General features: G+C 52.2%; 9 protein-coding genes across 9 annotated transcripts; 5 read left to right on the top strand and 4 right to left on the bottom strand.

Annotated features, from left to right (window-relative positions):
• Positions 1–245: 245 nt before the first annotated feature.
• Positions 246–2,604, bottom strand: SAPIO_CDS8989 (Endopolyphosphatase; the record flags this gene model as incomplete). The annotated part of the gene is made up of 2 exons (XM_016790501.1): positions 246–2,320; positions 2,421–2,604. 2 exons carry the CDS (start codon positions 2,602–2,604, stop codon positions 246–248), a joined length of 2,259 nt encoding a protein of 752 aa, XP_016639804.1.
• Positions 2,605–7,108: 4,504 nt separating this feature from the next.
• On the top strand, positions 7,109–8,350 carry SAPIO_CDS8988 (Uncharacterized protein; the record flags this gene model as incomplete). The annotated part of the gene is made up of 2 exons (XM_016790500.1): positions 7,109–7,114; positions 7,193–8,350. The coding sequence occupies 2 exons, from the start codon at positions 7,109–7,111 to the stop codon at positions 8,348–8,350; spliced, it is 1,164 nt and encodes a 387-aa protein (XP_016639803.1).
• Positions 8,351–10,350: 2,000 nt separating this feature from the next.
• On the top strand, positions 10,351–11,229 carry SAPIO_CDS8987 (uncharacterized protein; the record flags this gene model as incomplete). The annotated part of the gene is made up of 2 exons (XM_016790499.1): positions 10,351–10,391; positions 10,479–11,229. The coding sequence occupies 2 exons, from the start codon at positions 10,351–10,353 to the stop codon at positions 11,227–11,229; spliced, it is 792 nt and encodes a 263-aa protein (XP_016639802.1).
• Positions 11,230–11,885: 656 nt separating this feature from the next.
• Positions 11,886–13,886, bottom strand: SAPIO_CDS8986 (Uncharacterized protein; the record flags this gene model as incomplete). The annotated part of the gene is made up of 2 exons (XM_016790498.1): positions 11,886–12,711; positions 12,793–13,886. 2 exons carry the CDS (start codon positions 13,884–13,886, stop codon positions 11,886–11,888), a joined length of 1,920 nt encoding a protein of 639 aa, XP_016639801.1.
• Positions 13,887–14,062: 176 nt separating this feature from the next.
• Positions 14,063–15,636, top strand: SAPIO_CDS8985 (uncharacterized protein; the record flags this gene model as incomplete). The annotated part of the gene is made up of 6 exons (XM_016790497.1): positions 14,063–14,098; positions 14,786–14,884; positions 14,955–15,055; positions 15,177–15,199; positions 15,272–15,335; positions 15,414–15,636. 6 exons carry the CDS (start codon positions 14,063–14,065, stop codon positions 15,634–15,636), a joined length of 546 nt encoding a protein of 181 aa, XP_016639800.1.
• Positions 15,637–15,809: 173 nt separating this feature from the next.
• On the bottom strand, positions 15,810–16,852 carry SAPIO_CDS8984 (uncharacterized protein; the record flags this gene model as incomplete). The annotated part of the gene is made up of 5 exons (XM_016790496.1): positions 15,810–15,985; positions 16,051–16,212; positions 16,286–16,646; positions 16,711–16,744; positions 16,806–16,852. The coding sequence occupies 5 exons, from the start codon at positions 16,850–16,852 to the stop codon at positions 15,810–15,812; spliced, it is 780 nt and encodes a 259-aa protein (XP_016639799.1).
• Positions 16,853–17,309: 457 nt separating this feature from the next.
• On the top strand, positions 17,310–18,138 carry SAPIO_CDS8983 (Uncharacterized protein; the record flags this gene model as incomplete). Its single annotated transcript, XM_016790495.1, has 2 exons — positions 17,310–17,696; positions 17,776–18,138. The coding sequence occupies 2 exons, from the start codon at positions 17,310–17,312 to the stop codon at positions 18,136–18,138; spliced, it is 750 nt and encodes a 249-aa protein (XP_016639798.1).
• A 379-nt stretch (positions 18,139–18,517) lies between these two features.
• SAPIO_CDS8982 (DNA repair transcription protein) lies at positions 18,518–22,301 on the bottom strand (the record flags this gene model as incomplete). Its single annotated transcript, XM_016790494.1, has 5 exons — positions 18,518–19,498; positions 19,566–21,158; positions 21,233–21,819; positions 21,886–22,149; positions 22,214–22,301. The coding sequence occupies 5 exons, from the start codon at positions 22,299–22,301 to the stop codon at positions 18,518–18,520; spliced, it is 3,513 nt and encodes a 1,170-aa protein (XP_016639797.1).
• Positions 22,302–23,197: 896 nt separating this feature from the next.
• On the top strand, positions 23,198–27,557 carry SAPIO_CDS8981 (1-alkyl-2-acetylglycerophosphocholine esterase; the record flags this gene model as incomplete). Its single annotated transcript, XM_016790493.1, has 5 exons — positions 23,198–23,222; positions 23,327–23,640; positions 23,727–24,274; positions 24,725–25,509; positions 25,729–27,557. 5 exons carry the CDS (start codon positions 23,198–23,200, stop codon positions 27,555–27,557), a joined length of 3,501 nt encoding a protein of 1,166 aa, XP_016639796.1.
• Positions 27,558–27,820: the final 263 nt, after the last annotated feature.

Below are 27,820 nucleotides of genomic sequence, written 5' to 3'. Positions count from 1 at the left end.
TCGCATGGAGATACTTTGTACCCCTCCTCTCCTCGTATCTTCTGTCCTCGCCTCCCCCTCATTGTCTTCTCTAGAATCAGATCATTTCCATCCCACCCCCATCCAGAAAATGCAGAATATATTTCTAATGATGTAAAAATGAAGAAAAAAAAACGCCCATTGGGAATCATTCGAAAAGGGGCAAAAAAAGAGAAGAAAAGAAAAAGAAAAGAATCCAAAAAAAAAGTCATCAGAATCATAAGCAATCATTCATCATCACCATCTCGCCTCGCTCCAACCAAGTTGTAAGTCTCCTCCACCCCCGTACTCACAAACGCATACTTGACGAACCGGCGCCACGCCCGATCCGACTCCTTCTTGCGCCGCTTCTTGTCCTTCTTCTTAAGAGCGGTGCCATCGATGGATTCGCACTCGACGAGTTCGCTTTCCTCCTCGACGTCGTCATCGTCTGGCGAGTCGGCTCCCTCATCGTCGTCGTCTTCGTCCTCGAAGTCATCCTCATCAGGCTCATCCTGGACGGACCTGCTGGGATTCTTGGCCTTCTGTTCATCGGCGGCCGCGAGACCCATGCGGAACGCGAGGCGCACGTAGTTTCGCACCGTGAGGTCGGACAGCTTGAAGACCTTATCGGTAAACGTGCTGTACTGGACCTCAAAGTTGAATTCCTTGGCCTCGGGCTTCTTCTTGCGCTTGGGATCGCCGTCGGCAGGTAGGTTGTTAATGTCGGTAAGATTCGAAAAATACTGGGTGTAACCCGTCAAGGTGAGGGGTTGCATCGAATATGCGGGTCCAGGAATAGCCGTCTGTGAAGGCGGGTCGGGAATGACGAGGCTGGGGTCCTTGGGCTTGTTTCCCTTGCCCTTCTTCTTATTGCCCTTCTTCTTGTTTCCTCCCTTACCGGGGTTCGCCGCTCGTATCGCCTTGGCAAGCTCAATTTCCTGATGCAAGTCGACCAGGTCTGCATCTTCCTCAGTGTACTGACGAGCCGACGGGAGTCCCTCGTTGGGAGGGCTCCATCGGGGTACGTCCTCGAGCCCGGTGATGTTATACTCGAAAACGCGGAGACTGGGGAAATAGTTGGGCACGACGCTGGAGCTGATGAGCGACACGTGGTATCTCTCGGCCCACCTGCCTCCGAGCTTCTTGAGGTGTTGCTTCTTCCTCTGCTTCTTGCTCTTCCTCTTCTTGCCCTTGCCCTTGCCCTTTCTCCTTTTTCCCTGGTCTTCCACATCTGATGTTTCCGCTTCCTGTTCTACTTGGCAGAGGACTTTGACCGGCGGGAGCTTGGCCCAAGCCTCGCGGAGTTCAGCGAGATATTTGCCCTTGCTCGAGGTCGCCGATACTAAATCCTTTTTCTTCGGCTCCACGACGTCTTCAAGATCTTCCTCGTCATCGTCGCCCTCGTTCTCATCATCGTCGTCGCCGTCGTCATCGTCGCCAAAGTCCAAGTCGATGCTCTCATCGGAAACTTCCTCAGCCGCGCCGCCGATAAAATCCATATCGATCTCCTTCGTATCGTGAATCACGAAATGGTCGATATTCATATGGCCGTATATCGAGCCGGTAATGACGTCGCGATACTGGCGCAGCCAGAGACTATACTTCTGCCCACAAGTTCCGTCCCACAACTCCTTGCTGTCCGTCTTGGCGGGTGGCACGTGGCCTATGAGAATGGCCTTCATGCCCCTCGAGCGCAGAATGGACAGCTGGATGCGCAACCACTCGAGCTGCTTATAACCCGGCTCTACCGGATTCACGCAATCATCGATGGCGGCGTTGCGGTCGAAGAAGTACATGGTATTGAGACTAAAAACGGCCAGGCGGTTGGGGATGACCTCGACGGAGAACCAGCCGCCGAACTCGAACGAGTGGCGCTGCTCTTCGGGGATGAAGGAGCGCCAGATCTCCGTGTAGTGCTGGAGCCATTGGTTGGGCCCCGGGAGGAGGACGTTGTGGGGGAGGAAGTCGTTGTTTCCGATGTTGGGGATGACAGGTATCGCTAATCGATGGGGGTTCTGGTCGTCCGCGAAGGTGCGGAACATCTGGTCGGCGAGGTATTTGTTCGATCGGAGTACCTCGGCGGCCGTCCGGGGTAGAAGTTCGTCGCTGTCGTGGCGCGCCGAGTCGCCCGTCCATACTACGAAGTCGATCTCATCCTTTAGGTTCGCCGCTACCCATTCTAACGTCGCGTTTGCTAGGGATCTAGGAGAGTCGCAACTCGAGAGCTCGGCGCCGTATGGACCAGCGTTGCCTTTCCGGCGGTGGCAAGCCTCGACGTCGACATTGGTGTAGGATTTGTAAAATTCGTCGGGGTGGAAATCTGTAAAAAAGGAAGAGGAATTGTCAGTCTTCTGCCGCGGAGCCCTGCTCTCGTCATTTTGGAAGAGGAGGAGGTAGTAAGGAAGAAGTAGGAGACATACCTGTTATGTGTAGAAACTTTCCGCGTAGCCCTGTTTGGCCTGAGCTTGACGGACGTGTCGCATCGTGCTGAGGGGGGTCGGAGCTCAGTATCTGTTGGAAGTTCTCACCAGCCAGCGCACCCGCTACTAAGTGCAGGGTGGCGTATAGGCCGGCGAGGAGACCAAGCCTGAGAGAGTTTGCCATTCTTGGTTGACCCTGCCCCAGTCAAGAAGGGATCGAGGATCCGTAGGGGCCGGGGAAGTAAGGAAGAAAAAAACGAGGAGAAAAAGTAAGGCTAGGAAAGAGATCGGGGCGCGCCACGAAAGTGACGGAATATATAACTTCGACGACTAGGGAATTTATAAAAAGAAGGAAAAAAAGGAAAATGAAAAAAAAAAAAAAAAAAAAAAAAAAAAAAAAACTCTATGAAGGCTCTTGGATTGTTGCGTTACGGCAATGCCGGGTGCCGTAGGCAAAGTCAGATTTTGTGGCGGATGTTGAGTCGTGGGGAAGACAGGATCAAGGGTGTTGTCTGTCAGAAGCGGTCACGCAAACAAGGCTGAGTTGCATGGTTTTCCTTGATTTTTTTCCGAGGTCAGCAGAGACGCGATGGGATAATTTAGAACGGTAGGAAAGTCACGAATATGCATTCTCTATATGCTGCAAGAAAAACGAAGGCCAGATGCGATGATGAGACGAGTTATTGTGAGGGAGAAGGCGCCAAGGCGAGGAATTACTTGGGCTGGAATAGTGTGTGACCTGGATGGTTCCTTCCCGTTTTTTTCCCCAGCGAATTGTCTTAGCATCACGTCCCCTTTTTCCTTTCTCGTGCTCCTGCAAAACACCGCAAACGCATTCTTCTTCGCATTTTCAAGTTTGACCCTCTCTTCACATCTACGAGTATGGCCAATAGTTTCGTCCAGCACACGCACGGAATGTCGAGAAGGAACCGCAAAGGTGGTGGTGGATGATCACCTCGTGGTGGTTGTGTCCTACTAGTCTGATGGCGTCGTGTGGCTGCTCTACTCGGCGGCGCAGCCAATCCTCTTGCCAGACTAACTACACGTGGGGAATGAAATATCGCGAGAGGAGAAAGTTTAAAGGGCATCCTCTAGATAAACTAGTATTCCCCATTCGAGACCGAAGAAGCGGTCATCTCCAGAAGGCCATACGGGTTGGAAAACTTGAGACTCGCCACGTCCTCCAGGGTGGAGAGGTGGGGGCGGGGTGAGAGTGAGATGGAAAAAAAGTCCCCTAGACACTGCAGGACATGAAGCTGAGAAATGCTACTTGGCGATGGTGCCTGACCACCCTGGTAAGCACTGGTAAGGCTTGTGATGATGTACCATGACGTTATGCCTCGTCCGCGCGGCTTTTTCAGCCAGTCACACGCTTCGGCGGCCGAAACAAAATGGAGCATTGAAACTCTCTCGTCGGAAGAAATAGACGATTCCTGAGGACAGGGTTTCTGGGGTCTTTGTGTCTGATTTCCTTTCGCCAGGCAGATGCGACCGGAAATCTGTGCAGCGCTTGGGTCTTGGTGTCGGCAGGCAGCTGGCAGCTGTCCGTCACGGGAATTTTTCAGGGTTTGAAATTGCGCTGCTAATTTTGGACTCTGGGGACCGGATGCCTTGTCACGTCACACGACACTGGTCCCTGCGTCTCTCGACACCCTCGTTCATCTGTCGACAGGCGTCCTCTCCAACAGGAAGACATCAGATCTCTGACATGCATCTGTGAAAGTCTGAACTTGCACCAACGCGACACAAAGATTCTCCAACACATATCCTAGAACGATCGGAATTGCCGAGTTTCAATCCCCTATCATCGGATATACAGTACCGACCAACTTCTGCCTGTATCAAGATTGTATCTGCCCTCTGGCGTGACCCTCAGTTTTTCTCCCTTCATTCGCTTTGCTATTCCCGACTCCAACGTCCCGGTTTGAGACAAGACCCGGGCCCATTCTTACTCAAGGCTGCCCCTCAGTCTCACGTATGATATCATCAGAACCACAGAACGGCCTCAAATTCGCGCGATATAGCCTTTACAAATAAAGAATACCCTGAGCCCTTCGGTGGCTCGTGCCTTCCATGAGCTTCCCCATTGACGTCATATCAGTCCTCACACTTCTATCCTCGTTTATATCCGAGAGTAAAACGCCTGATAGAAACTTACTTCTGACTCTCGGAGATTCACTTGCATTTCATCCGCCTTCCACTTGAACAACCGGTGATGTCCTTTTACTATAGCCTCCAATAACCTCATTCATTCGGTTTCGAGTCATCACCTGGGGGTCATACGTATCGCCTGGTTTATGAACCACTAACTCTCACTTCCCCTTGAGGAGGAATAGCTTGAAATTTGGCTTTCGCCCAGGGAACCCATCTCTATTCAAAAGTTCCAAGCCGCAGTGTCTCCCGACTGATGGTGCGGTGCCGAAATTCTCTCCAGGAGCGCCTCCCCATCCATAACGCAAAGTCACCTCGTGCTTTCTAGAATCGACTCGTGAACCCCTTGGTGGTATTTTCGAGGAAGCCATATTAATTCAAAATACTGATTTGATATAGCGGTTGGCGAGGAAGCAGGTCAACTTGGGAAGGAATTCGGGCGTGTCTAGATAACCCGTCGATAAGCAACTTCTCTACATGAGAAAAATAGAAATTAAAATAGAAGCGAACAGATTCTGTGATTATACCTCCGGAAGGAAGGAGTGGGCGCAGAATCATTCGATACGCAAGTGTCCCGTATTTCACTCTTAATCAAGTCAAGCTCTTGTCAAGAAGTCGCTGAGCCTGGAGAGAAGTTGCCCGATCCCACGTCATCTATTTGTCCTCCTTTTTCTTCTTCGAGTTAGAGGCACCGCCTTTTACCTTTCTCGTAGACTTTTACTTGTCAGAATGACTAAGTAAAAGTGTTCCTGGCTTATTACCCACCATGCAGTGTCAATGCCCCGACACGGCTGCTGTGGCGATGTTGGACAAATCTTCCCGGACGAAATGACGAAATGACGGGCACCACGTTCCTTGTACATGTCAAACCGTTTCTCAAATCTAACGCCAACTCCCGATACCGCAAATACTGTAATGTGCGTCCTCATCTGCATCATGATCTCATCCGACCTAGTGATCGGAGCGTCCCGCAGTTTGGCGGGACCCATCTTACCGGGAAAACGTGCTTAATCGCCGGGGGTGCGTTATAGACTACCTACAGTTTCTCGCAAATGGATGGTTCACCGCCGGGCGGCTACATAATTTACGCTGTCGAACCGAACGCATAGATAGAGTCTGTGGCGGCTATTGTTGGTCACATCAAGAGACATTTCGGAATGAAGGAGAAGGTAGATTAGGTTCTAGACTCTTCTGATAGTCAAGAGGTGAAGGGAAAGATAGAAAAGCATCGGGACGAACCCCCACTACATTTATTTTCGATTCACCTCGCTCCTATAAAAACTGCTTTCTCTGACGCCCATTAGATCCAGTGGAAGTCGGGATATAAGCCGCACACCAACAACCACTCCGACCCCAGGAAGTTATGTATGCTCAGACAGATCTGCCGTAATTCTACTATCAACTCGAGGCCAAAAATACGGCAGGCTTTGCAGAGTTTTATGCATTAGAAAACTACTGCCTATCGTACTAGCCTCGTTGACTATGCTTGCAGGAACAGAAGAAGTTATACACCCGCCTCCCTCCTCCAGCATGGTTCACTTCACACAACCCATAGAGGGGGCAGTAAACGATCGAGGGAAGAGAGGAAAGCACACGGGGGTACCGTATTTCCGGGTGAGCCTTACCATGGCCATCAAAGCGCGCGTTCGTGATTTGCGTGGTGAGTGTTCTTCCATCGTTCTCGTGAGAAAGAGGAGTGATAGGAAGAGTCGTGGTTAAAATTATCTGAGCAGGTTATGCCATCTCCGCGGGTAAAACGTCCAGAGATACACAACCAACATTGCCTCTGCCTTTTGTCCTTGGACAAAAGGGGGGATGGAACTAATGCCTGATCCATGTTTGCTCACCACCAAACTCAGGATGTCGTCTGGGCTGGAAGAGGTCAGTACTCACGTGACTTCACGATGAATTGGACCCCGCCGAGGCTGTCACCCAATTACACTGCCAACAGACGTCATCTCGTGAAACGAGGCGCCAACGGTGGCCAAGCCGCATGACTAATAACAGAAAAATGTGGCTGCCCAAGATTTTCGGCCTCACAACCAACATTGTACGACCAGACCCATTCCACATCTACCGCCGGCTCGTTTTTCCTTCCTCTTCTGCACCTTTCCTCATTCTTTTACCCCTTCCGCCCTTCAAAGAACCGTCTGTTTCGGGGCGCAAGTGCTTTGTCTTCCCCTCCATTCCACTTAAAAAAATTCGCCAATTTTTTCTCAGTATTTGCCACGTCGTTTGACGCCACAGCCGATCGCATCTCTAATCTCCAGCCTAGTTTCCGCACACATACAAACGGAGACTCCGCCTTGCCTAGGGCACTCTTGCCGAAAAAGCTCGTGACAACCCCCAACACCAACACACTCGGGAGCCGCCTTCTTTACAACGCTCCTTTCCGATGGCTTGGGCCTGATATATCACACCCGTTCCTTTCCCTTCCGTTCGGTCTTACGGCTACTCATCTCTTCGACTCTGTTTCGCAGTCCCCGGGAAACAGTTTCTTCTAGGCTTGAAATCTTCACAAAAGACGTTAGCTCAACATGGCGGTAAGTTTTTGGAATCGTTTCCCAAACGCACCCATGGGGCCTTCAGACGATCTAATACGCCCCGCTCCCCCCCAATAGAGTGGAATCGGCAATCTCCTGGCCCAAATCACCGGCGAGAAGCCCTCATCAAGCCCCGCTCGTCCTGTCCCCCGCCCGTTCCCCGTCCCCAAGCGGAAACCCGACGAGGAACTGCGCAGAGATCCCGCAAAGTCCCTGAAGACGGGGTCCGGAAACACCCCTGCGTCGCGTCCCCTGGCTCGCCCCTCCCTACCTATGAGGCCCGACGATAAGCCCTCATCGTCCCTCACCCGTCCGCTGAACTCATCCCGACCCCTCGATAATAAGGCTAGTTCGTCGTCCCTCTCGCGTACTCCGTCCCGACCCGATGCGTCCTCCTCGCGATATAACGGCATGGCCGGTTCGCGGCCCTCCTCAGCGCCTGCTAAGCCAGTCGGCGTGACAAAGCCCGCGTCTTCTACGACTCCAGCGAGGCCCCCGAAGAAGGGTTCTTTCGCCGAGATTATGGCCCGGGCTCAACGAGCCCAGGAAACGATGGGTCAAGTCGGCAAGATCCAGCACAAGAAGGTTGAAAAGCCCTCCTTGAAGAAGGAAAAGGACGAGCCGAAACCAGACCCCCGCTCCGCCCCCCGAAAACCCATCTCCGGCCGAAACGCTCCCACGTCGTCCCGACCCAATGCAGTCCCGTCCTCCTCAGCCCCCTCCTCGAGAGACCCCCGTCGTGGCTCCACCTCCACCAACACCGCAAAGAGGAAACCATCCGTTGCCGCTGCCGCCCCCGAACCCGAACCCACCAAGAAGATCCGTAGGCCCCCGACCACAGGCTACGCCGGCACTGCTCGTCCCCGCCCGAACGCCCCCTCCACCGAAAAGAAGAAACCCACCACCGGCGGCGTCATCCTCAACCCCACCATGTCCCGCTACGGCTCCGACAAACGCCGCCGCTCTTCTCGCTACGAGGAAGAAGACGACGACATGAGCGACTTCATCGAGTACGATGACGACGAAGATGAGGGCGGTATGCCCGGGCGCCACTATTACTCCGATGATGGGTCCTCGGATATGGAGGCGGGCATGGACGAGATCGACGACGAGGAAGAACGCGCTGAGTATCTCGCTAGACAGGATGATTGGCGTGAGCAGCAGCTGGAGAAGAGGTTGAAGTTGGAGAAGGAGAAGAGGAAACGGGAGGCGCTTGATTCTTTGCGTCGTCGTTGATTTCTTTTCTGTTGTTTCTTCCCTTCTATTTTCCCTTCTTCTGCTCATGGCTTCCTTATCTTTTAGCTTTTTTCTTCTGTCTTTTTTTCTTGCTCCCCGAAGATTCTTTTTCTTTTTCCTTTTCTTTGTAACGGGTACATAGCGTCAGTTTTCACGGCCTCGACGAATATCTTAATCCAGTGCTCTTAGATCTCCCGGAGGCAAAGTCTTCCCTACTTCAACGAATATCCATGTTTTTTTTCTTCTGTTTTCTTAACCTTCTTCCTCTTGGGGTGCCTCGTTTCTTTTTCTTTTTGTCTCACTCTTATCAAGGCATCAGCGATGGCGTTTTTCTCAAATTCAATCAAACCAGTCCCATCAGTTTCTTTAAACATTCTTCTATCTTGTTTTTGAGTTTGGTCCTTGCCAAACTTAGCTTACTCTTCTAATTTTTGTGTCTGTTGGAATCGGGTCCGGTCTAGGTTTGGGTGGAGGTGGGAAGAGGAATGGTTGGGAGTCGGCTTGTTGTGTTTTATTGTGTGTTTTTTTTCACCTTTGGAACTTGTCCGTCTATCTGTTTGTATCTCACGTTGCATTCTAGGAGTCGTGTCAACATTGTAAATATTGAATCAAAGAAGATAATTTACGTTCTATCACGACATCGAGTCCATACTTCCCAGAAGTCGTAGGTAACAAAGGGGTCTATCCGAAGACATGAAGACTCGTAAAGTACACATACACTTGTATTCGCAGGTCCAATTGTTCACAAGAAAGAATCAAACTAACTCAATCGGCCGGGAGGGCGCCAGATTGCCATAGTGAATCTATCAATCCCTAACCGAAGAGTGGTCAGTCGAACCTAGTCGAGGAAGAACAGGAAGTGATGCTCCTTACGTCGCCGTGGTTCCCAGCAGCAGGGCTGGCGGCCTAAGGGGATTTGGGAATCGATATGAGGAGACCACGAATCCCACAGGTTCTTAGCGTTCTATGGTGGTCCGTTGGGCCAGGCCCCCTGTTCGCAGTGCAACGTTGGCTATTGCGGGGAGCCTAGCATTTACCGATTTCTATCTCACGAGAAGCACGCCAAAATACGACACCCTACTGAGAGTAAGACGGTGCAATTGTCTCCTTGGCCAAGATAGAATCCCTCCCAAAACAGAGTAGCCAACTCTCCAAGATCTTCAGAAAGCGTCGAGACTCGCGACTCAAATGCCCAGCTTTGAGGCAGTGCTTTCGACTCGTTCTATATAAACACATAAATCCTCACTGACCCCCTCTGCTCGCACCTTGGCAGCCTCGACCAAATTATCCTCGGGGCGGGTTCTTTCCTAGGGCTTTTCTCCAGGAAAACTGAACTACGAAAGTATATGAAATAATGGAGAAGGGAAGCACGTCTACGTCCCGTGGTGGTGGGACGCATTCTGTGTATGACGATGCTTCGAAGCAAAACCACAGGCAGCCTCTGCGCTTGCTTGCCCTAGGTAGGTGTTTCCTTTTCCTTCTTCTATCTTTTTCTCTCGATAAGAAGATACTCTTTGAAAGCGTAATTTTTTTTTCTCCAAAAGGTATAACTGATGGTGATCTCTATACCAAGACGGGAGCTGTGGCTTGCGGGCTGCTTCGCAACTCTTTGCTCTCCGACATCTGTTTCGTGATGTTGTGTTTGCCGAGCTTAGACCCTACCATTATTTTGACTTGATAGGTGGCTCCGGTACTGGCGGGTATATATTCTTCATTAGAAACAATCTCAATCCGCTGATTTAAAGAATTTTAGAACGGAATACTGATAATCAAATCCAACACTCACAGAATCCTAGCCATCCTGCTAGGCCGGCTCCGCATGTCCATAGCTGAGGCCCACGAGGCCTACGAATACATATCCAGCAGCGTCTTCTATCGACAGAGAAGTAGCATTTTCTCCAGGGTCACGGATCGCATCTCGGGTAATTCGAGCAGATTCGACACCGACGGGCTTGTGCAGGGCGTGCGTGATGCTCTCGAACGAGCGGACCAGTCTCAAGATGCGAGGCTTTTTCGAGCAGGGAGATGCAAGAACCAAAGTGTAGGTTATTTTCTCCGCTTTTTTGTTCATTGGAAGAAAGTAGACGGCTGTTGAGGGCTGACACGATACCTTTGGGAGGGGAAATAGTTTCGTGACCGCCGCCACAAAAGGAGCCACTGGTCTCCAGAGGCATTGTCTCCGAACGTATCGTCACGGCGGCGAGTTCCAGCCCGAACTCACCATCGCCCAAGCATGTCACGCGGCGCTCGCCGCTTCTGGCCTCGTGGACTCGTGCTCCATACCTGCAGCGGGTTTTAGCTATACTGAGGGGTTACCAGCTTGGAATAACCCCGTTCAGCAAGTCCTGGACGAGGCGAACGAGCTCTGGCCCGGGTGTCCTATCTGGTGCCTGCTGAGCCTCGGCACCGGCATTCCCCAGGGGGATTCGCTACGCAGCTTACCGCGGCCCATGGCGAGGCTCATTTCGGAGTTTGCCATAGAAGCCGCCGTAACGGAGCGTGTGTTTGAAACGGCCCACTCCGACTTAGTGATTAGTGGTCGATATACTCGAGTTAGTGTCAGTAGAGGGTTGGATGACTCTGAATTACATCCCGGCATGCCCTATCCCCTTGTCGATCAGGCGACGGGGGCCTACATCGATGCTGAAGGTTCTGCGACCCGGCGGCGCGTGGCACTTATTTTGAGACCCTACGAGCCCCCGCGGTCCTCCCCGCCTCCTCCCCCGGTGCAACCCGACCAGCAGGAGCAACCTGGGGATGTTGCTTCCCCGCCCTATGTCGAGGATGAACTGGGCCCCGAATCTTACGCGTCTGTTATGGGTGAGAAGGAGGGCCCTTCAAACGAGAAGAGGGTCTGGTCAGATGAGAAGGAGTGCTAGGGCCAAGTGAAAAAAAATCTGGGCCGAGCGAAAAGGAGCCACTGGTTATGGGCAACGGTGTCGACGCAGAGAAACTGAATTATGGCAAGTAGTGGCGTCCGTTCTCCGCACAACGGAAGGGAGGAACGGAGCCACCCCAATTCCCAACCATCCAGCAAGCTGCTAGGGGTCCAGTGGGAAAGGTAGACAATACGGCTGATGAAACACACGAAACGTCCCAGACAAGAAGCAAACGCCTTTAGTACCACAGTTGTTCAATGAGGTGTTGAATTAATAAATGTCTCGACTTGTAGTTGCCACTCGGGGATCGAGAAAGTGAATCAAGCTGTGTAGCTCTGCATCTGTCTCCATTCTATTATAGCTCCGCCTCAAGGATCCTTTGTCTTCCTAGTATTGATGCACCCGCCCACGCGACACCATGACGCAAAGACAAAAAAGACGAATAAACGTAAGAAAGGCGAAAAAATGGGGGGAGGCTGAATGTACATGGCTAACCGTCTCCAATGCCCTATAACAGTGACGCTAAAATGCTAACGACTTCGCGACCCACAAAAGCAAAGAAACTGGGGAATATGACTTTCAAGTCTGTCCGAACTGGAAGAAAATGTTCAAAGGGGAAGAGATATTTTTTTTTTGAGTCAAAAGAACGTGCGGTACTAGGGCAGGTCCTCTGGCTTGATGCCGGTGCCTCCGTAGCCACCCAAATTCCAACCGGCGTAAGGCGCGGCGTTGGACGACTTGGCGGCCGCGCCGTTCTCGCGACGATTAGGTGGCGCGGGCAGGGAGGGAGGAGGGGCCGGGAGCGTCGACAAGGTGCTACCAACTGGCTTGGGTGGCTTGCTTGGCTTATTCGACGAGCTCTGCGACGAAGGGGAAGCAGCAGTAGCACTGCCGGGCTTGCTAGCTGACGTCGTCTTGACGAGCCCCTTCTCTCTCAGATACTGGATAGACTCGAGGACGGTGAGGTCCTCCTGATCCTTATCGTTCAGTATCAAGCGTTGCTTGATGGTCAGCTGGCCGTTGTTGGCTTCCTTTTCGCGGATGGCTGCTTCTCTAACTGCAGGGTCATGAACGAAGCGGCACTTGCCCTTCTTCCCGCAACTGCCTCCCGTAGAGTAATATTTGCAATGTCGGGTAATATCTGCCTTCTTAGCAGGCTGAGAAGGGACCGCTGCGGCTGCGGCGGTGGCACTGTCCGGAGCACGACTAGACTGAACTTCAGGCTTATCGTTGTCCGAGTCCTCTTCAAGGGTTGAATCTCTCATCTCGTCTCCTTCATCCTGCTGTTCACGCTTTCGCTTGATCGAAGACTCGACCTTCTTTAGCTGGCGCCGAAGCTTGTCGGCTTCACGCTCTAGACGCGATGTCTCCTCATCTTCTTGCTGTTTCTGCGCCACCTCGGCGGCCTTCTTCGCTTCGACTCGCGCCTTGGTGGGATACCTCTTCTTTCGTTCGGCTATGTAGGCGGCTAGGTCGGGAATTCTGCAAGTGACTAGTTAGCAAGAGATCATGAAACATCGTGGAATCTTCCTCCTTGGGAAGGGGAAGAGAGCATTGACTAACTCGATAACCTCGTTACCCATAAGTTCACTCAGCTTTTTCTCCTCACCCTCGTCATCCTCTTCCTCCTCTGAGCCCGAGGCATCGCCTGGTGTCAAGCCAAGTGTGTTGACCTTACGCTTTTTCTTCTTTCCATGAGCGGGCTGCTCCGCATGCTTGTTCGCGTTATTCGACTGCTGCTGAGTAGTCCCATTTGGCTTCTTATGGCGGTGCTTATCCCCAGCACCATGGAAGCGGCCGCGGTTATTGCCATCTCGGAAGGATCCGCCACGACCACCACGTCGGTTATTTCCGTGTCCATGTCCGAAGTAAGGATCACGATGCCCAGGCGCACCTGCTACAGCACCCGAAGCTGCCACCGCCGGGGCTGGCGGAGGGGGCGCGTAATGGTACTGTTGAGGTGCTGGCTGCGTCGCATAGGGAGCTTGCGCACGTGGATCTGGATAAGGGGCAGCACCAGCGGGATAGCCAGTAGCGGCACCCGCGGCCTGCGCAGAGTCATCTCGGTAACTGCCTGAGCGTGCCGACGACGCGGAGCGCGAGCCGCCTCTGTCGTTTTGGTAGCCGCCTCGATGGCGACCGCCCTGATATCCGCTATGCGGCTGATGGTTGGGCTGCGCTGACCACTGGGGTGACGCAGGGGGAGGGGCCGCACCATAAGGAGCGGCATATGGTGGTTGAGCCGGAGGCGCATAGCCTGGATGAGAACCATACTGAGGCTGCGCATAGCCAGCTTGAGCGTAGTTGGGATGGTAGTTGGCGGACGAAATAGGTGCAGGGGCATGGCTGGGAGCATGGGGCGCTGGGCCGTGCTCGCCTTGCCACTGAGTAGATTGGTAACTACCATCTGTAGGGTATGCGGCGGCAGGGGTTTGGGGAGAATAGGAGTATTGGTAAGGGGGTTGAGCTGGCGGCTGGGAATACTCTGGGCGACCAGCGCTGTAGCTGTACCCGCCGCCGCGACCCCGAGAGTGAGATCCTCCGCCCCGAACTGGGAGACTTTGGGTATACCCGTTTGGATGATGGCCATATGGTTGATGGCCTGCCTGCGATGGAGGCGGCGGGGGCGGAGGAGGCCCGTAGCTGTAGTTAGACATGACGGGATGTAGGATTTAGGATTAAAACGATGTCAAGGTCAAAAAAAAGCCCAAAGGCCTGATAGGTAGAGAGCGCGTACAGTGGACGTTGCCAAGTAAGAAGGAGAAAAACTTGAGGAAGCTCGGACAAAGGAGAACCACGAAACCCAGTGAGTCGAACTAGACCTGAGGACCAGATGGCAGAAACATCAATCTGTAGTCTCGAAAAGAGGGTGGGTTGGCAAACTGATACGCGGGCTGCCGCGCGTTACGGGTGTGGAGGCCCGGAGTAAAGTGGGGGATGCTTCTCAGCGTGTTTAGTCGAATCTCCAGTTACGACGAGGAGGAATTCTTCGTCTCGATGAAATAGTTGTCAATGCTTGGAGAGACGATGGAATCCAAAGGAGATGGGGAAGGACGATGGTTCGAAAAGTAGGTGTGGGATGGAACTTGGAGTTGGGACGAGGTCGATCTGAGGGGATTGATTTGACGAGGAGCTGGACTCGGGAGAACTCTGGAACCAGGGAAGGAAGGATGGAAGAAAAAATTTAGCACCACTTTGCTCATCGAGCACGGACCACCTATTTCAACTGGCTGTTCATTTGAGGAAGTAGCAAGCCGCACTAACGTAATTCGGGGAGGCGGTGAGAAGCACCCATAATTCTGCCATGCCGCTCTCACCCCGCCAAAAAGTTATCTGACAATGACAACGATTCGTCCTTGATTGAGAACGTCGCCAAACGTTAAGATCTCCAATTCAATGTCTTAACCACTCCATTCCGCACTCCCACACAACCCAAGACTATTCTACACCTCTAGAATAGCATTGATGTTTATTCTTGTTAGCACATCCTAAACTCCGAGTCCCAACATTTCGAACGTAACCCCGACCTAAGCTAACCCCTCCGCCCATACCCCAGACCAAAATCGCCGATCTCGTCCAGATCGCGCCTGAGGACTTTTCCAAACAAAGCGCGGTCGCCATAGAAGATAACATCAATGCCAAGTATTCCAACAAGGTACATAACTCAAAAATTCCAAGGTTTCTCTTCACACCTTCGGGGTAGCTGACATTACGGCGTCTCCTAGGTAATCCAGAACATTGGTCTCTGCATTTGCTTCTATGACCTCCTCTGGGCGTCCGAGGGCCTTATAGGCCACGGAACCGGCCTCGTAAACGTCAATGGCAAGTAGCCTCAATCCCTCCGTCCAATTCTGGTAGGAGATGGCTAACAGCAAGAAAACAGTCGAATTCCGCCTCGTCGTTTTCCGCCCCTTCAAAGATGAAGTGTTGCTTGCGCGTATCCGAAGCTCGACACCACAAGGCATTCACCGTGAGTCACGAGCAGATTGCATATAAAAGGGAATAGCTTGAATCCCAATCTAACGACAATGCACCTGGTCAGTGAGAACCGACTTTTTCGACGACATCTTTGTTCCCTACGACCAGCTCCCCGAGGGATGCGAGTAGTATGTCCCTACCTCAGCGCACACACTTCCAATTGCTCTCTCCACCACCCTGAGAACCTATCTAATATGACTCCATAGTAATCACTCTGATCAACTTTGGATATGGAACGTAGAAGAAGATCGACTCTACTTCGATAACCACGAAATGGCCCGCATTCAAGTCATAGATGAAGAATGGCACGATCAAACCCCAGTCGGCCCCCTCCAGAGCTCCGAAGACAATCCTCCCAAGCCGCCATATAAAATCACGGGCAGCATGCGAAAGGAAGGCCTAGGTCCCTGCCTCTGGTGGGACGGATGAATAACGATAAGCACACGTCAAAAATCTTTCATGGCCTCGTCTCTAGGGAGGGGCGGAAAAAAAAAAATCCCAAAATGCTCTCTTCCCTAGCGAGCGCAAGATGTCGAATTACCAGTGCGGGCGGATATGACTTTGTAGTGTACACTTTTTGTTTAGATGGAACGTTTTAGAATCTATACCCTGACAGACTCGAGAAGCCTGTCCTCAATATCATCAAGGACCGAGTAGTGGTCGATGACTGCCAAGTTCTCTGCCTCCGCCTGGAATTGTTTGTCAGGGTCCTGTCCAGGTCCGAACATTTGCGCCTGGGGACCCATCTGACCCATCTGGGCAGCAACCTGGTTGGCAGCTAATTGAGAGTTTAGTATGACACATCTAACGCAAGATTTTAAGTTTGAATAAACAAAGGCTTACCATTATCGCTGCCAAGCAAAAAGTTAAAGACGGACTGCAATCCGAAAATGCAAAGGAAGTACCAGCTGATGCTAGACATCCACCTCGGATCCATATCCTTCGTCGCAACGCCGGCCTGAAGCATGCTCTTAAACTTGATCGTAATCGGGAACGGCAATTTCGCTAAATCACCTTGTCAGTAACGTCTCCTCACTTGGTCCCCTTCTTTCACCGAGCTCCAGTGAACAAAACGTACTGATAACATAACCGCTGAAAAAAGCATTAATCCAACTCATAATAAGCGTGTTCGGAATAATCATCGCCATATTATTCTTCATCATGCCCATCATCCCATCCATAGCGCCGGGATCCGTCAACGGATTCGGCGCAGGCTGGCCCTTCCTGTCGGGATCCTTGAGGAACGCGCCGGACTCGAAGGCCGGGATGAGCCAGTCGCGGCGCGCCTCGAAGGACCTGCGCGAGAGGACGTGGAAGTTGTTCTTGACGCTGATACCGTGGAGGAGGGAGCGCTGTTCGCGCATGGCGGGTTTTTCGAGCTTCTTGGGGGCGTTGGCGAGGAAGACGGCGGCGTAGTGGCGGAGGACACCGGTTAGAATCTGAGAGTGTAATTGGTTAGAAGCTGTGGATAGGATGCTTGAGCGAGAGGAGAGGTCGACGAACCATGACAATGGTGATAGGGAAGAGGATCCAGTATCTGCGATCCGGGTCATTAGCTTAGGGTTCATCCGGACTCTCGCGGGATGGACGGGTCATACAGTAACTGGGGATCCCGATGGATCATCTGGACCGGGACCTGAGCCATCACGACGGTTGGTTAAAAGCTCCACTCTAGGTAGGGGTGTGAAGTCGTTGGGCGGAATTGATGCTCCGAGACGAGGGTTTTGCGTGGGAGCTCTCGTTTCTGAGCTTGAAGTCACCGCGATGCCAACAGCTCCTGACGGGACAAGAGACGACGTTGCGTAGTGATCCGGGTAAATTCAGGAGAAACTACCCTCGCGCCTTACCACTTCGAGAGCGAAGTAGGAAGTAGACCAGTGCCAATACTGTGTAGAAGTACTGTACGACGTGGTAGCTCGTGTCGAAGCTTCGATTGATGAAACCTCACTTGCGCGATCTCACAGAGCCTCAAGACGAAACATTGCGAACACATCTTCCCTTCACTTCATAAACCTCCACGACGAAATAGTAGGGCACACGCACACACACACACATCCCACCACTCTCCAAAACCAACGCAGCCGCAACCAAAATCGACCGCAATGGCGACCGAAAGGATATCAGTCTACAGTCTCGCAGGCAAGCGATCCCAAATCCCCATCTCTCGAAAAGAACTTCCTGGAGACCTAACAGATCTCAATGCAGACCTTAAAAACACCACCGATGATGCCATCCCAAACTACCTCAACTCCCTCAAAATTAAACAAGTCCACACAACCACCGACGTCCGCCTCGCCCTCGGCACCTCCGCCTTCCTCATCGCGGCCGCCTGCTTCGGATGGGACTACAAGTTCGGCTTCGAGAGCACAAAGTACCTGACGGCCGGCGCCGTGGTCCTCTACATGATTCTTAATGGCGCCATGACGTTGTGGATTTGGTATGTTGAGAAGGGCTTGGTATACGAGGGCGTTGCTCCCTCCGGCGACAAGGTAAAATGGCATTCCCCCCCTCCCCGAACCAAAACTCCCTCCAGCTCCGATATTAACAGAAGAATGCTCTTAAAAACAGATTCGCATCGCATCCTCCACAAAACCCTACACCCCAACATACAACCTAACCATAACACAAACCCCCAAATCCGCCCCCTCGAAACCCCAAACCCTAAAAGTCTCCCGCCCCTTCTCCGACTGGTTCGACGAACAAGGCCGCTTCGTAACCGTCCCCTTCCAGCAAATGATCGCCACCTCCGTACCCCTCGTCGCCGCCCTCGATCCCAAACGCGCCGCCAAGCCCGACGAGGTCAGCCTTGACACAGCGTCGCCCGAGGTTCTGGACGCCATCTTGGCTGCTTCTGGGAGCGCATCAGCTGTGGGGAGCTCTTCGGCGGCGGAGAAGACTGTTCCTAAGTCTTCGAGGCGGAGGAAGGCTTAGTGTGGGATGTCTCTGTGTGGGGAAATAAAAGGAGCATTTTGCGGTGATGGGCTATAGGCTGGGACTTTTGTTTCTTGATCTTTTCTGGGTTCCTTTCTCTTAGAACATGGGGTGTTGGATTTGCGATGTGTCTGCTGTATGATTCAGTCGAGGCGAGCCAAAACAAAAACCAAAACCGAATGAAACGCGGTGTAGCCCTCTTCAGGCCCAAATACGGAAACAAGAAAAAGGAGAAAATAATATATTTGAGCGCATCCCATAACTCTCATTGTTCTTCAACTCTCGTGATGTCATTGTTAGTCTACTCTCACTTTATGCTTATCCTCTCTATAACATCAAAAACATAAACTCTCCAAAACCCAAGACCACCTCATACACATCATTTCACATTAGCCCACACCAGCTTCGCAGCTAGCGCTGTCTTTCTAACCTCCCGAACCCGATCACCACAGGCAACAGACAACAACCTCTCCATCCTCGGCACCGACCCTAGTAGGTGCCTATCCTCGTACCGACCGGGCAAGTACCCGAGCAGCAGAATGGCTAAATTCCTACACCTCGCCGAGACCTTAGCCATCCTCCTATCGTCGGGTTGTGGTCCCGACGAGGTCATGATGGACGTGCAAGAATCGATGATGCTCTTCAGGAATGGTTCGAGGACGTTCGTGGACTCCTTAGTAATCGTCTCGAGGACTCGGAGGGCGGTTTCGACATCTACGCCAACGGGAAGATTGCGAAGAACGCAGAGGATAAGGCGGACGAGGTCGGCGGCGTCGTCTCGATAGATGGTGTAGTCGAGGTGTGGTATAGCCGATAGGATGGCTATGCTGTAGTTTGCCAGCACGACGTCACTGGCTTGGCTGTCGCTCTTTTTGGGCCAGGCTAGAGGGAGCATTGGCTTGACAAGCTTCACGTATGCCTTTTGAGGCCACAGCGGCTTAACTGTGGCGCGGAACTCCTTGGTTAGGCATTCGTGCGGCCGGAAGAGCACGTCAAAGTCCCGGGCGAGGACGTGGCCTAGCTCCGTGTTTGCAGGCCCCTTGAGTAAGTGGGCAAAGACACCCTCCAACGACGACCCAGTGTAACGTTGCAGGACACCAGCAATGAGGCCATAGATTTCTTTTGCCAACGAGGCCCTCGTGTTAGTCGACTGGCTGGAAGCACCAAGCACCTCACCCCCACTCGTAATTGCGCCTAGCTGATGTTCCGCAAGTGCCAGGACCTTTGGAATCGTCTCAATCTTGTACTTATTGGCCAGTATCAGCAAGAAGTACCCAAGTCGCTGTTGACCATGATCACCCTCGTCTGCAGAAACGAGGAGTTTTGAGACAATGAATTCTTGGCCAAAGCCAGTTTCGAACTAGAGAGATCCAAGGTTTAATATATCGGCCAGGCATTCACCAAAAAAAGAAGCGAGGGTAACTTACCAAGGACTCAACAACCTTGGGGTAAAGAGGCTGCAGAATACCCAATGAAAGCGCAATTGGGAACCTCTGTTCCCGCGCGCTTGCGGGTGGGAGGTTACCGAGATCGCCAGTGCCGTACACAGACAGATCCTGAACGGGCTTAAGCACAACGTCTCTATACTCCAAATCTCCTCCACCTGGATCTTTATCACGACCACGGAACAAAGTCGCCACATCCTCATACAACCGAAGTTGCGACTGCTGAGCCTGCGACATTTGCTGGACTGTCAGCGTGGCAACGGAGGATATTAGATGTAGGTACTGATCCCGCCATTGATCGGAAGCCGGTCCTTGTTTGGCGATTTCTTCGCTCAGCGCAAGCCGCGTAAGGCCATCGGTAGCGACTAGTCGCGTAGATCGGCGGTAGAGAAGTCTTATGAAGTGTAGAGAAATCAGGAAGAAGCGGTTGTAGAGCTGTTCCGGTGTATTGTCGCCCTGCTCAAATTGCTGTTCGGCCCAGGTATCTGCGGACACCGACTCCGGAAACTCCAAGCTCGTTGTGTCAACTTCGAATTTGTTATTCAGGGCATCCCGGAAGTACCTCAGAGCCGACTGCAGCGCCGCAGGGTACACGGTCCAGAGCCGAGACGGCCTCTCGGACGTGGTAAGGAGATTATCAAGGCTCTGAACCAACTGCGAAGCCAGCTTGGTGAGGTAGTCGAATGTCGACTCGGGCGATCTGGGTAATTCAGAGCAGGCGATGAAGGCCAGCCTCGAAGTGAGCCTCACAAGGTAGTCGACTGAATCTTCGGTGCCATCGAGGGACTTGGTCACGTCGACGATTCGCGCAAGAAGCGCGTCAAGTGCCGGTGGCCATACCATCACGACCCTTTGTAGTGCCACGACTACCTCATCAACAACGTCGCTTAGTCGATCCGTCAAGAGATCGATAAGCGCCGAGGCGATGATATGAAGAGCCTCGTCGTTGAGAAGAAGTGCATGAATTGAAGAGACAGAGGCCTGGCTCGCCAGCAGACCCATTCCCTCCACCGCTTTCTTCGAAACGGTAGGATCACTATGTAGGCTCTGCTTGTATGCATCGTCGTATAACAACTGAAGCACAGATTCGGACGACTCAATGGCATCTTTATCTTCCTTTCCAAGATCGAGGCCCCCTTCGACAAACAAAGATCGAACTCCAAGGATGGAGTTGAGAAGCGCGAGGATATCTCGCTTGTGGTCCCTAGCCTCCGCATGGCGCAAATTCTCTACGGCATGCTTCACAGTCGGTGCTATGATCAGCGAGAAGGCGCCCGGCGAAGCACTAGCAGTGCAAACCAGCAGTTTCCCTGCCTTTTCGGTGTACGCAGCATTGGATAGGTCGTCAGTACACTCCCTGAGAACGGTCAAGACAAAGTTTCTAAGAGGCTCGCCGGCTAGTCTCGTCGTCATGGAGCGAATGACGTCCAAAGTGGCGTTTATAGTCTCCGTCACCTCTCCATTTCGTACTTCGTATTTGAGACAGTTCCATATCTTGCTCACGTACGGGTCGACCGAGGCAGTCGGATTCTTGTAGTTCACGATGCACTCTTTAAGCGTTCGTAGTATGTCAAGCTATTGGAAGGGGTTTTAATTAAGATATCCTTGCCAACCGCGGAATGGCCAAGCGGCGGGTGGGTGCTACGTACCTTAACGTCAACAGTGATCCCATCCCCTTGATTCAGCTTCTGTATAAGATACGGAACCGCATGGGAAGCGACGCGATCATCCGCAGCAAAACACCTCCGTAGTGCCACCTTGAGATCCTCTGCTGTAATACCAGAAGGATGCCGCGAGGTCCTCAGAGAGATAGGGAAATAAGCAGAATAAGCAGAGAATATCTTCTCCGTCAGGTCGGAAGACGGATCATACTCGGATGATAAGGTCACCAAGATGGAAAACCACGCTATGAGGTTCTTGGGGTCCCTTTCATTTCCGAATAATTCGAGCATATCAGTCATGAAGTCGCAATCGCTGTGGCGTGTTCTCAAATCTTTGCTGACTCTGGGGTCCGTCACGAGCCGCTGGAAGAGGTTAAAGATGGCAAGGCGAGTATCTGCCACTTGCTTGGTGAAGTCATTACCCATAGCACACACATTCTTAATGATGTCGTAGCCGCTAGAGGCGGGGAAGGCCTTCATGGAACTTATGGTGGTGAGGGCCTTTGCGGAGGCGAGGATGCCGGCCTTGTGATCGACACTGAACATGGCGCCGAAGAAAGTGACCAAAAGCTTGACTAGAAATAGTGTCTCTGTGTTGGCGAAAATTCCCCGTGGAGCGGTTTGCTGTAGAGATCACTTACTATGCGCAGCGATCAAGACATCATCATCCAGCCTCTCTAGTGTAATGGCGAGAAACTCAAGTGCTGAGAGGTAAAAGTCAATATTAAACTCATAAAGTTGAGATATCTCACGAAGAACCTCACCCTTGGCTCGTGCGATAATATCACCCTTGGAACCTTCAGTGGCATCGGCCATACTGGGATCCTCCTTTCCGGGCATCCATGGTCCGATGGACTCGACCCATCTCGCCACGGGATGAGTGTTTTTGGGAGAAGACTTGATTACTAGGCTAGATATCAGCTTCCTATCCGAGAACAATGAAGCAGCAATGGGAGCGATTCCACATACATTGTGCTGCCTTGTCGGCAATCTGGGCTCGGGCATCAGAATCGTCGGTTAGGACGAACTGGAGGGCCAATTGAGAGAAGTCTGCCATGATGAGTAGTAGTGAGGACAACCGGAGCCTGGCAAGACTCACAGCAGGGGGGGGGCGTTGTTACGTGTTATGGGCTATGGGCATGGATGGGGATTGAGTCGTTTAGATTCAAATTGGTTCAAGGGTGGTTGAGGTGAGGTCATACACCTAGCGAGTTGGTAGGGATGGATGTGGGGGCCTCCGGCATGGTCTAAGGGTTCCGCGGGGTGGTGGAAGGATATTGACCTTGGGACAAGATGAACTTCCTCAAAGCTGGCCTCAGACCGGTAGTGAAAAGACGCCTTCAATGGGGCAAAAGACAATGACTGGTAATATTAGATGCTAGGCTCGAGGGGCTTTTGTGATTCTTAGTAATTCTCTCGCGAAATTCTTATCAATGATGGATTCGAGGCAGGAGCAAAGAAGGCGGCTCTAGTCATGCTGTTTCTGTCCAATTTCTCATTTAGATAGTGGGGTAGTGGGGTTAGACGGAAGGCGAGTGAAACGGAACGTAGATTTAGAAACGGTGTGGATAACGGTTTTAGAATATCGAAACTCGGTGACGGGCTGGTACGGCTGGTTGGAGCTGCAAATCCAGAGGTCGCATCTCCGGTTCCAGTTCGTCTCTAGATCAGCTTCCATCATCGAATACTCATGGAGTCAAGCCTGATAGGAAATGGAAGATGTATGAGCAAGCATGGAAAATATTTAAAAATGCACGGTGGGTTTCTGGCCGTACATCAACATCCTAAACTCTAGCGAGACACATCCTCAACTTGAATGACCTGGATGTGAGGCGGCCAGAGTGGCGCGGATGCAGAAGGCCACAAGGCTCTGGGATGCCCCTTCAACCAGCATTTGCACTGGAGTGTCACCTCCACGTGACGGGTATATGGTGCTTAATTATTGGGCGTAAAATGCTCCAGAGACTGGGATACACAGGTGCGCCCGCGCCCCCTCCAGGCAGAGGGGCAGGGCGGGAGCACGCTCTTCCTCGTTCCTCCTCCCTCTCGTAACTATTTTTCAGAGTGTCTCGATGTCTTCAGCGCTGTTAAGGGCGGCGGGGCCTCTAAAGCCTGAAATTCGCCTAGCGCAAGCGGTCTCGCTTTTCGAGGCAGACCTTTCCCCCGAGCAGAAACGTACCTTTCGCAGCCGGAGAGACAATTCGCTCAAGTCCCCGCCAGACATCCAGGATGTCATGCACCTCACCGCCGAGATTGATCGCCATAGACTCGGCTCTGGGCCATGTTTGGGACCTCGTTTGACCAATATGCTGCAGGCTATCCAGCAATTCGCAGCACTCGGGGACATCGTAATCGGCGGAGCCCAGAACATTATTGCGTCGGGTGTGTGGACGCTTGTACGAGTGACGTTGCTTGTTCGTTGACTCCTGATCCTATCGTGTTAGCTTGAACTTTCAGCTACTAAGATATTATCTTCTGCTAGTCCCTGGTGAATTTCTCATCCTGCCTCGAGAAGATGTCGACTCTTTTCATGATCGTTGGTCGCTCGGCTCCCCGATACGAAAGCATGGCCTTGCTCTATCCTCGATCGAGGACTCTGCAATCACATTTATCCGAATATTTCATCGTGGTGGTTCGTCTCTGTCACCAGATGCTCAAATTCACAAGGAAATCGGTCTGGGGTCAGCTGGCCTCTTTTCTAAGTGACTCCGATATGAATGGCTACCAGTCGGAGCTCGACCGATGGGCCAATATGATCAAGGAGGAGGTGAGCCTGCTGACGGCCCAGAATATCAAGGAGCAAGGCGCACACCTCAAAGTGTTGTCGAAGTTCTCTGCAGCCGAATCGCACCGTCAGAAGCTGAAGGCACATGTGCGCGTCCTAAACTATTGTTCCACCTACGATTACCAGACGACGTGGAAGGAGATTCGGAAGATCGGGAAATCGACTCTATTGGAGAAGGCCCCCGAATATCAGCAATGGAAAGCGGAAACAGACTCACAAACGCTAGTTTGCACAGGCAAGCTTGGGTCGGGAAAGTCTGTTCTGTTGGCTAATATCGTTGATGACCTCATTCTCCACTCCCAAAGCCAAGGCGCGAAATGCCCAGTAACTTATTTCTTTTGCCGGCATGATATTTCCGGTAGTTTGAAAGCACATACAATCGTTTGCTCTCTGGCCCGACAACTGCTACATCCCATCCCAGACCTCACTATGGTTGAGGCATTCCTTAATGAAACCAATTCAGTCTTAGATTTCAGGGATATACTCGACGTACTTAAACGCGCCCTGCCTCTGGACTTCAAGGCGTATTTCGTCTTGGACGGGTTGGATGAGTGTGACGATGTCGAGAAGGCGGCATTACTTCAACAACTCCGGGAGCTTCAAGCCACCTTTACATTACTTATATGTATATCTTTCCGGTTAGAGGCCGGTACAATCTCGAACGTTGACTCGAAACAATTAACATCAAATTACAGCACCATTACGATTCCTGAAGATAATTCCGACATCGGTACCTTCATCACTACAGAGCTGGGGAGGCGTATGGAATGTACGGGTTCTACGAAACTGAACATCGGGGACCCCATGCTTATACTTGAAATACGGGATGCCCTCCTTCGAGGTGCGCAGGGAATGTTCCTCTGGGTCTCTCTCCAAATTGAGTCCCTGTGCGCGGAGGAAACAGACGAGGCCGTTCGCCAGGCTCTGGCGAATCTTCCCAAGGACCTCCCGACAACATTTTACCGTATTCTGCAGAAGTGGGAGGGCCAAGGGAAGAAGTACCAAACGCGCATCTTTGAGCTTGTTTTGGCGGCTCGTCAGCCGTTAACTACGGAAGCCCTTCGCGAAGCTTTAAGTGTGGTCCCCGGCGATGCTGTCTGGCGCCCAGCGAGCCTTCTGAATGACGTATATTCAGTGCTGTCTTACTGTGGCAGCCTCATTATCGTCGACGAGGAAGAGTTGACTGTAAGATTGATGCATCATAGTGTCAAGCAATTCCTTCTTGGCGAGTTCAAGGATGCAAGCGGTGTCGGATTCACGATGGAGAGAGTAAATAAAACCATGGCAAGCGTCATCGTTACGTACCTCAGCTATGGCGTTTTTGACACTCAGGTCTCTACCATGGTGGTTCCGCAAGTAATGATGGGGATGGGGGGTGCGCCGTCTCGGATTATTCATTCCACAACGGAAACATCAGGTTTTGTCCGGGATCTAGCTCTAAAGCTTCTGAAGTCTCGAGGTCAGGCCAATTACAATATGGGTAAGATCGTTGCTGAGACGAACCAGCGATACACGTTGCCAACCCGAGAGCAATTCCGATTTTACGACTATGCATCCTCACACTTGCTGTACCATTCCTCGTATATATTATCGGATCAACAGCCCGATCTGCGCCCCATGCTGCTCGATTTACTGGAAAAACATACCGCCCTTTGCCTCAATAAAACGGCTGATGGCTGCTATACGTTACTACATGCAGCGGTGGAGGAGGGCCATGATGAAATCGTCAGGCTGCTAGTCGAGAAGGGTGCTGACGTAGAGACCACAGGCAGCTCCGGCCAGACTCTGCTGGCCACTGCCGTCGCGGGCGGGCGTGAGGCCATCGTTAGGCTACTTCTCGCTACGGGCCGGATCGATGTCAACTCGCGGAACCATTCTGGCCAGACGGCCCTCTGGATAGCAGCTGAAAGGGGTCATACAACTATTGTCGGGCTGCTTCTCAATGCTAGTTTTGGTGCTAGACTTGTTGACTCTGGAGACGGCTACCATCACACGACGGCATCGTCATTTGCAGTTGATAAAAGACTCGAGGCCCTAAACGTACTGGTCCCCAGGGGCCCAATCCTTGTCAACTTCCGGGATTCCTGTGGCCGGACGCCTCTCTGGCTAGCGGCTAGCAGAGGGTATACAGCTATTGCCGAGCTGTTACTGAATAGAATCGACGTCGATGTTGACTCTGCAGATGAATACTACTGCATGACGCCACTGTCAGTCGCTGCTCTGAATGGACACAAGGCGATAGTCGAACTACTGCTTGATACGTTCGGGGTTGATGTCAACTCGCGGAATTATTTCCAGCAGACGCCTCTATCAGTAGCAGCCGAGATGGGCCACACGGATATCGTCGAGCTGTTGCTGCAGATGCTCCACGCCGTCGATTTTAGCTCTTCAGGAGAATCCCGCATGACGCCATTATCCTATGCGGCTAAGAATGGTCGTGAGGCTATCGTCAAGCTACTACTTGATACTGGCAGGGTGAATATTAACTGGAGGGATTCTTCTACCTGGATCCCATTATATTGGGCGGCTAAGAATGGGCATAAATCTATTTTCAAGTTATTGCTCGCTTCGGACCAAACCGAGTTTGATCTTACTCCGGAAGATGGTGTGTACGGGCAAACGATATTAGTATGGGCTGTTCGGGCTGGATACTGGGATGCCGTCGAAGAACTGCTGGCAACGGGCACACTCGACCTCGCTTGGGGAGGGAGCGGGAATAAGCAGACGCTGCTGCCCTGGGCTGCTGAGAATGGGGATGAGTACATTGTGAAGGTGGTGCTCGGAACAGGCAGAGCCGATGTCAACGCGACGACTTTCCTTGGGTGGACACCACTATTATGCGCAGTCATAAAGGGACACGAGGCTGTCGTCCGGCTACTACTCACCAAAAAGACGGTCGATATTAACTCGAAGGATCGTTTCGGCCGGACGCCACTCTGGTGGGCCGCTTCAGGAGGACACGAGGGGATTGTCAAGCTACTTCTCTCGTCAGATAGAGATGTCGACGTCAATTCTCCAAACCCCGATCGCCAGTCGCCACTGTGGTGGGCCGCTGCGAAGGGATACGAGGGTATCGTCAAGTTGCTGCTGAGAACGGGCCGCGTTGACGTGGATGCGAGGGACAGTCTCCTTCAGCGGACGCCACTACTGTGCGCTGCTGTGAAGGGATATGCGAGCATCGCTAAGCTACTGCTCGATACAGGCAAGGTTGACGTTAACGCAAGGGATGCCGAGAACCGGACGCCATTGTTGTGGGCCGCCGAGAACGGGCACTTTAGCATGATCAAGCTGCTGCTGTCCGTCCCCGAGATCAACATTAATGTTACAGATACTTATAACCGGACACCACTTTGGTGGGCTGCTGAGAATGGGTATGAGTACGTTGTTAGGCTCCTTATGGCTCTGGGTAAGGACCGCCAAGTTGATGTCGGGACAATGGATTCTATATTCCGCCAGACTCCAGCGTCACGCGCCGCTAAGAAAGGCCACGACACGATTGTTTATTTACTCTTACGGCGCAATTACTAGTGGAACGGGAACGGTAATGGTGACGGTGCTGCCACCGTTTTTCATTATGACTAATCACGGAAGGGAACAATGAAACAACACACAGATCACTCCAATTGATATTGCTTTTGCTCTGTGAGCCACGAACAAGCTGCTCGTGAGTTTTGCATGAGACTACGGAGGAAAGCTGAGGACAATTGATTGAGGTTCAATTACTGTAGTCTATGATACTGGGGACGGGATAGAAGTTGCGGTAAGAAGGTAACATGGGTGTTTGGCATCCG

Source organism: Scedosporium apiospermum (assembly GCF_000732125.1).
Source record: "Scedosporium apiospermum strain IHEM 14462 chromosome Unknown SEQ_SAPIO_0132, whole genome shotgun sequence".
NCBI lineage: Eukaryota > Fungi > Ascomycota > Sordariomycetes > Microascales > Microascaceae > Scedosporium > Scedosporium apiospermum.
Note: the sequence above shows the minus strand (reverse complement) of the source record. Positions and strands in the feature narration are given on the sequence as shown.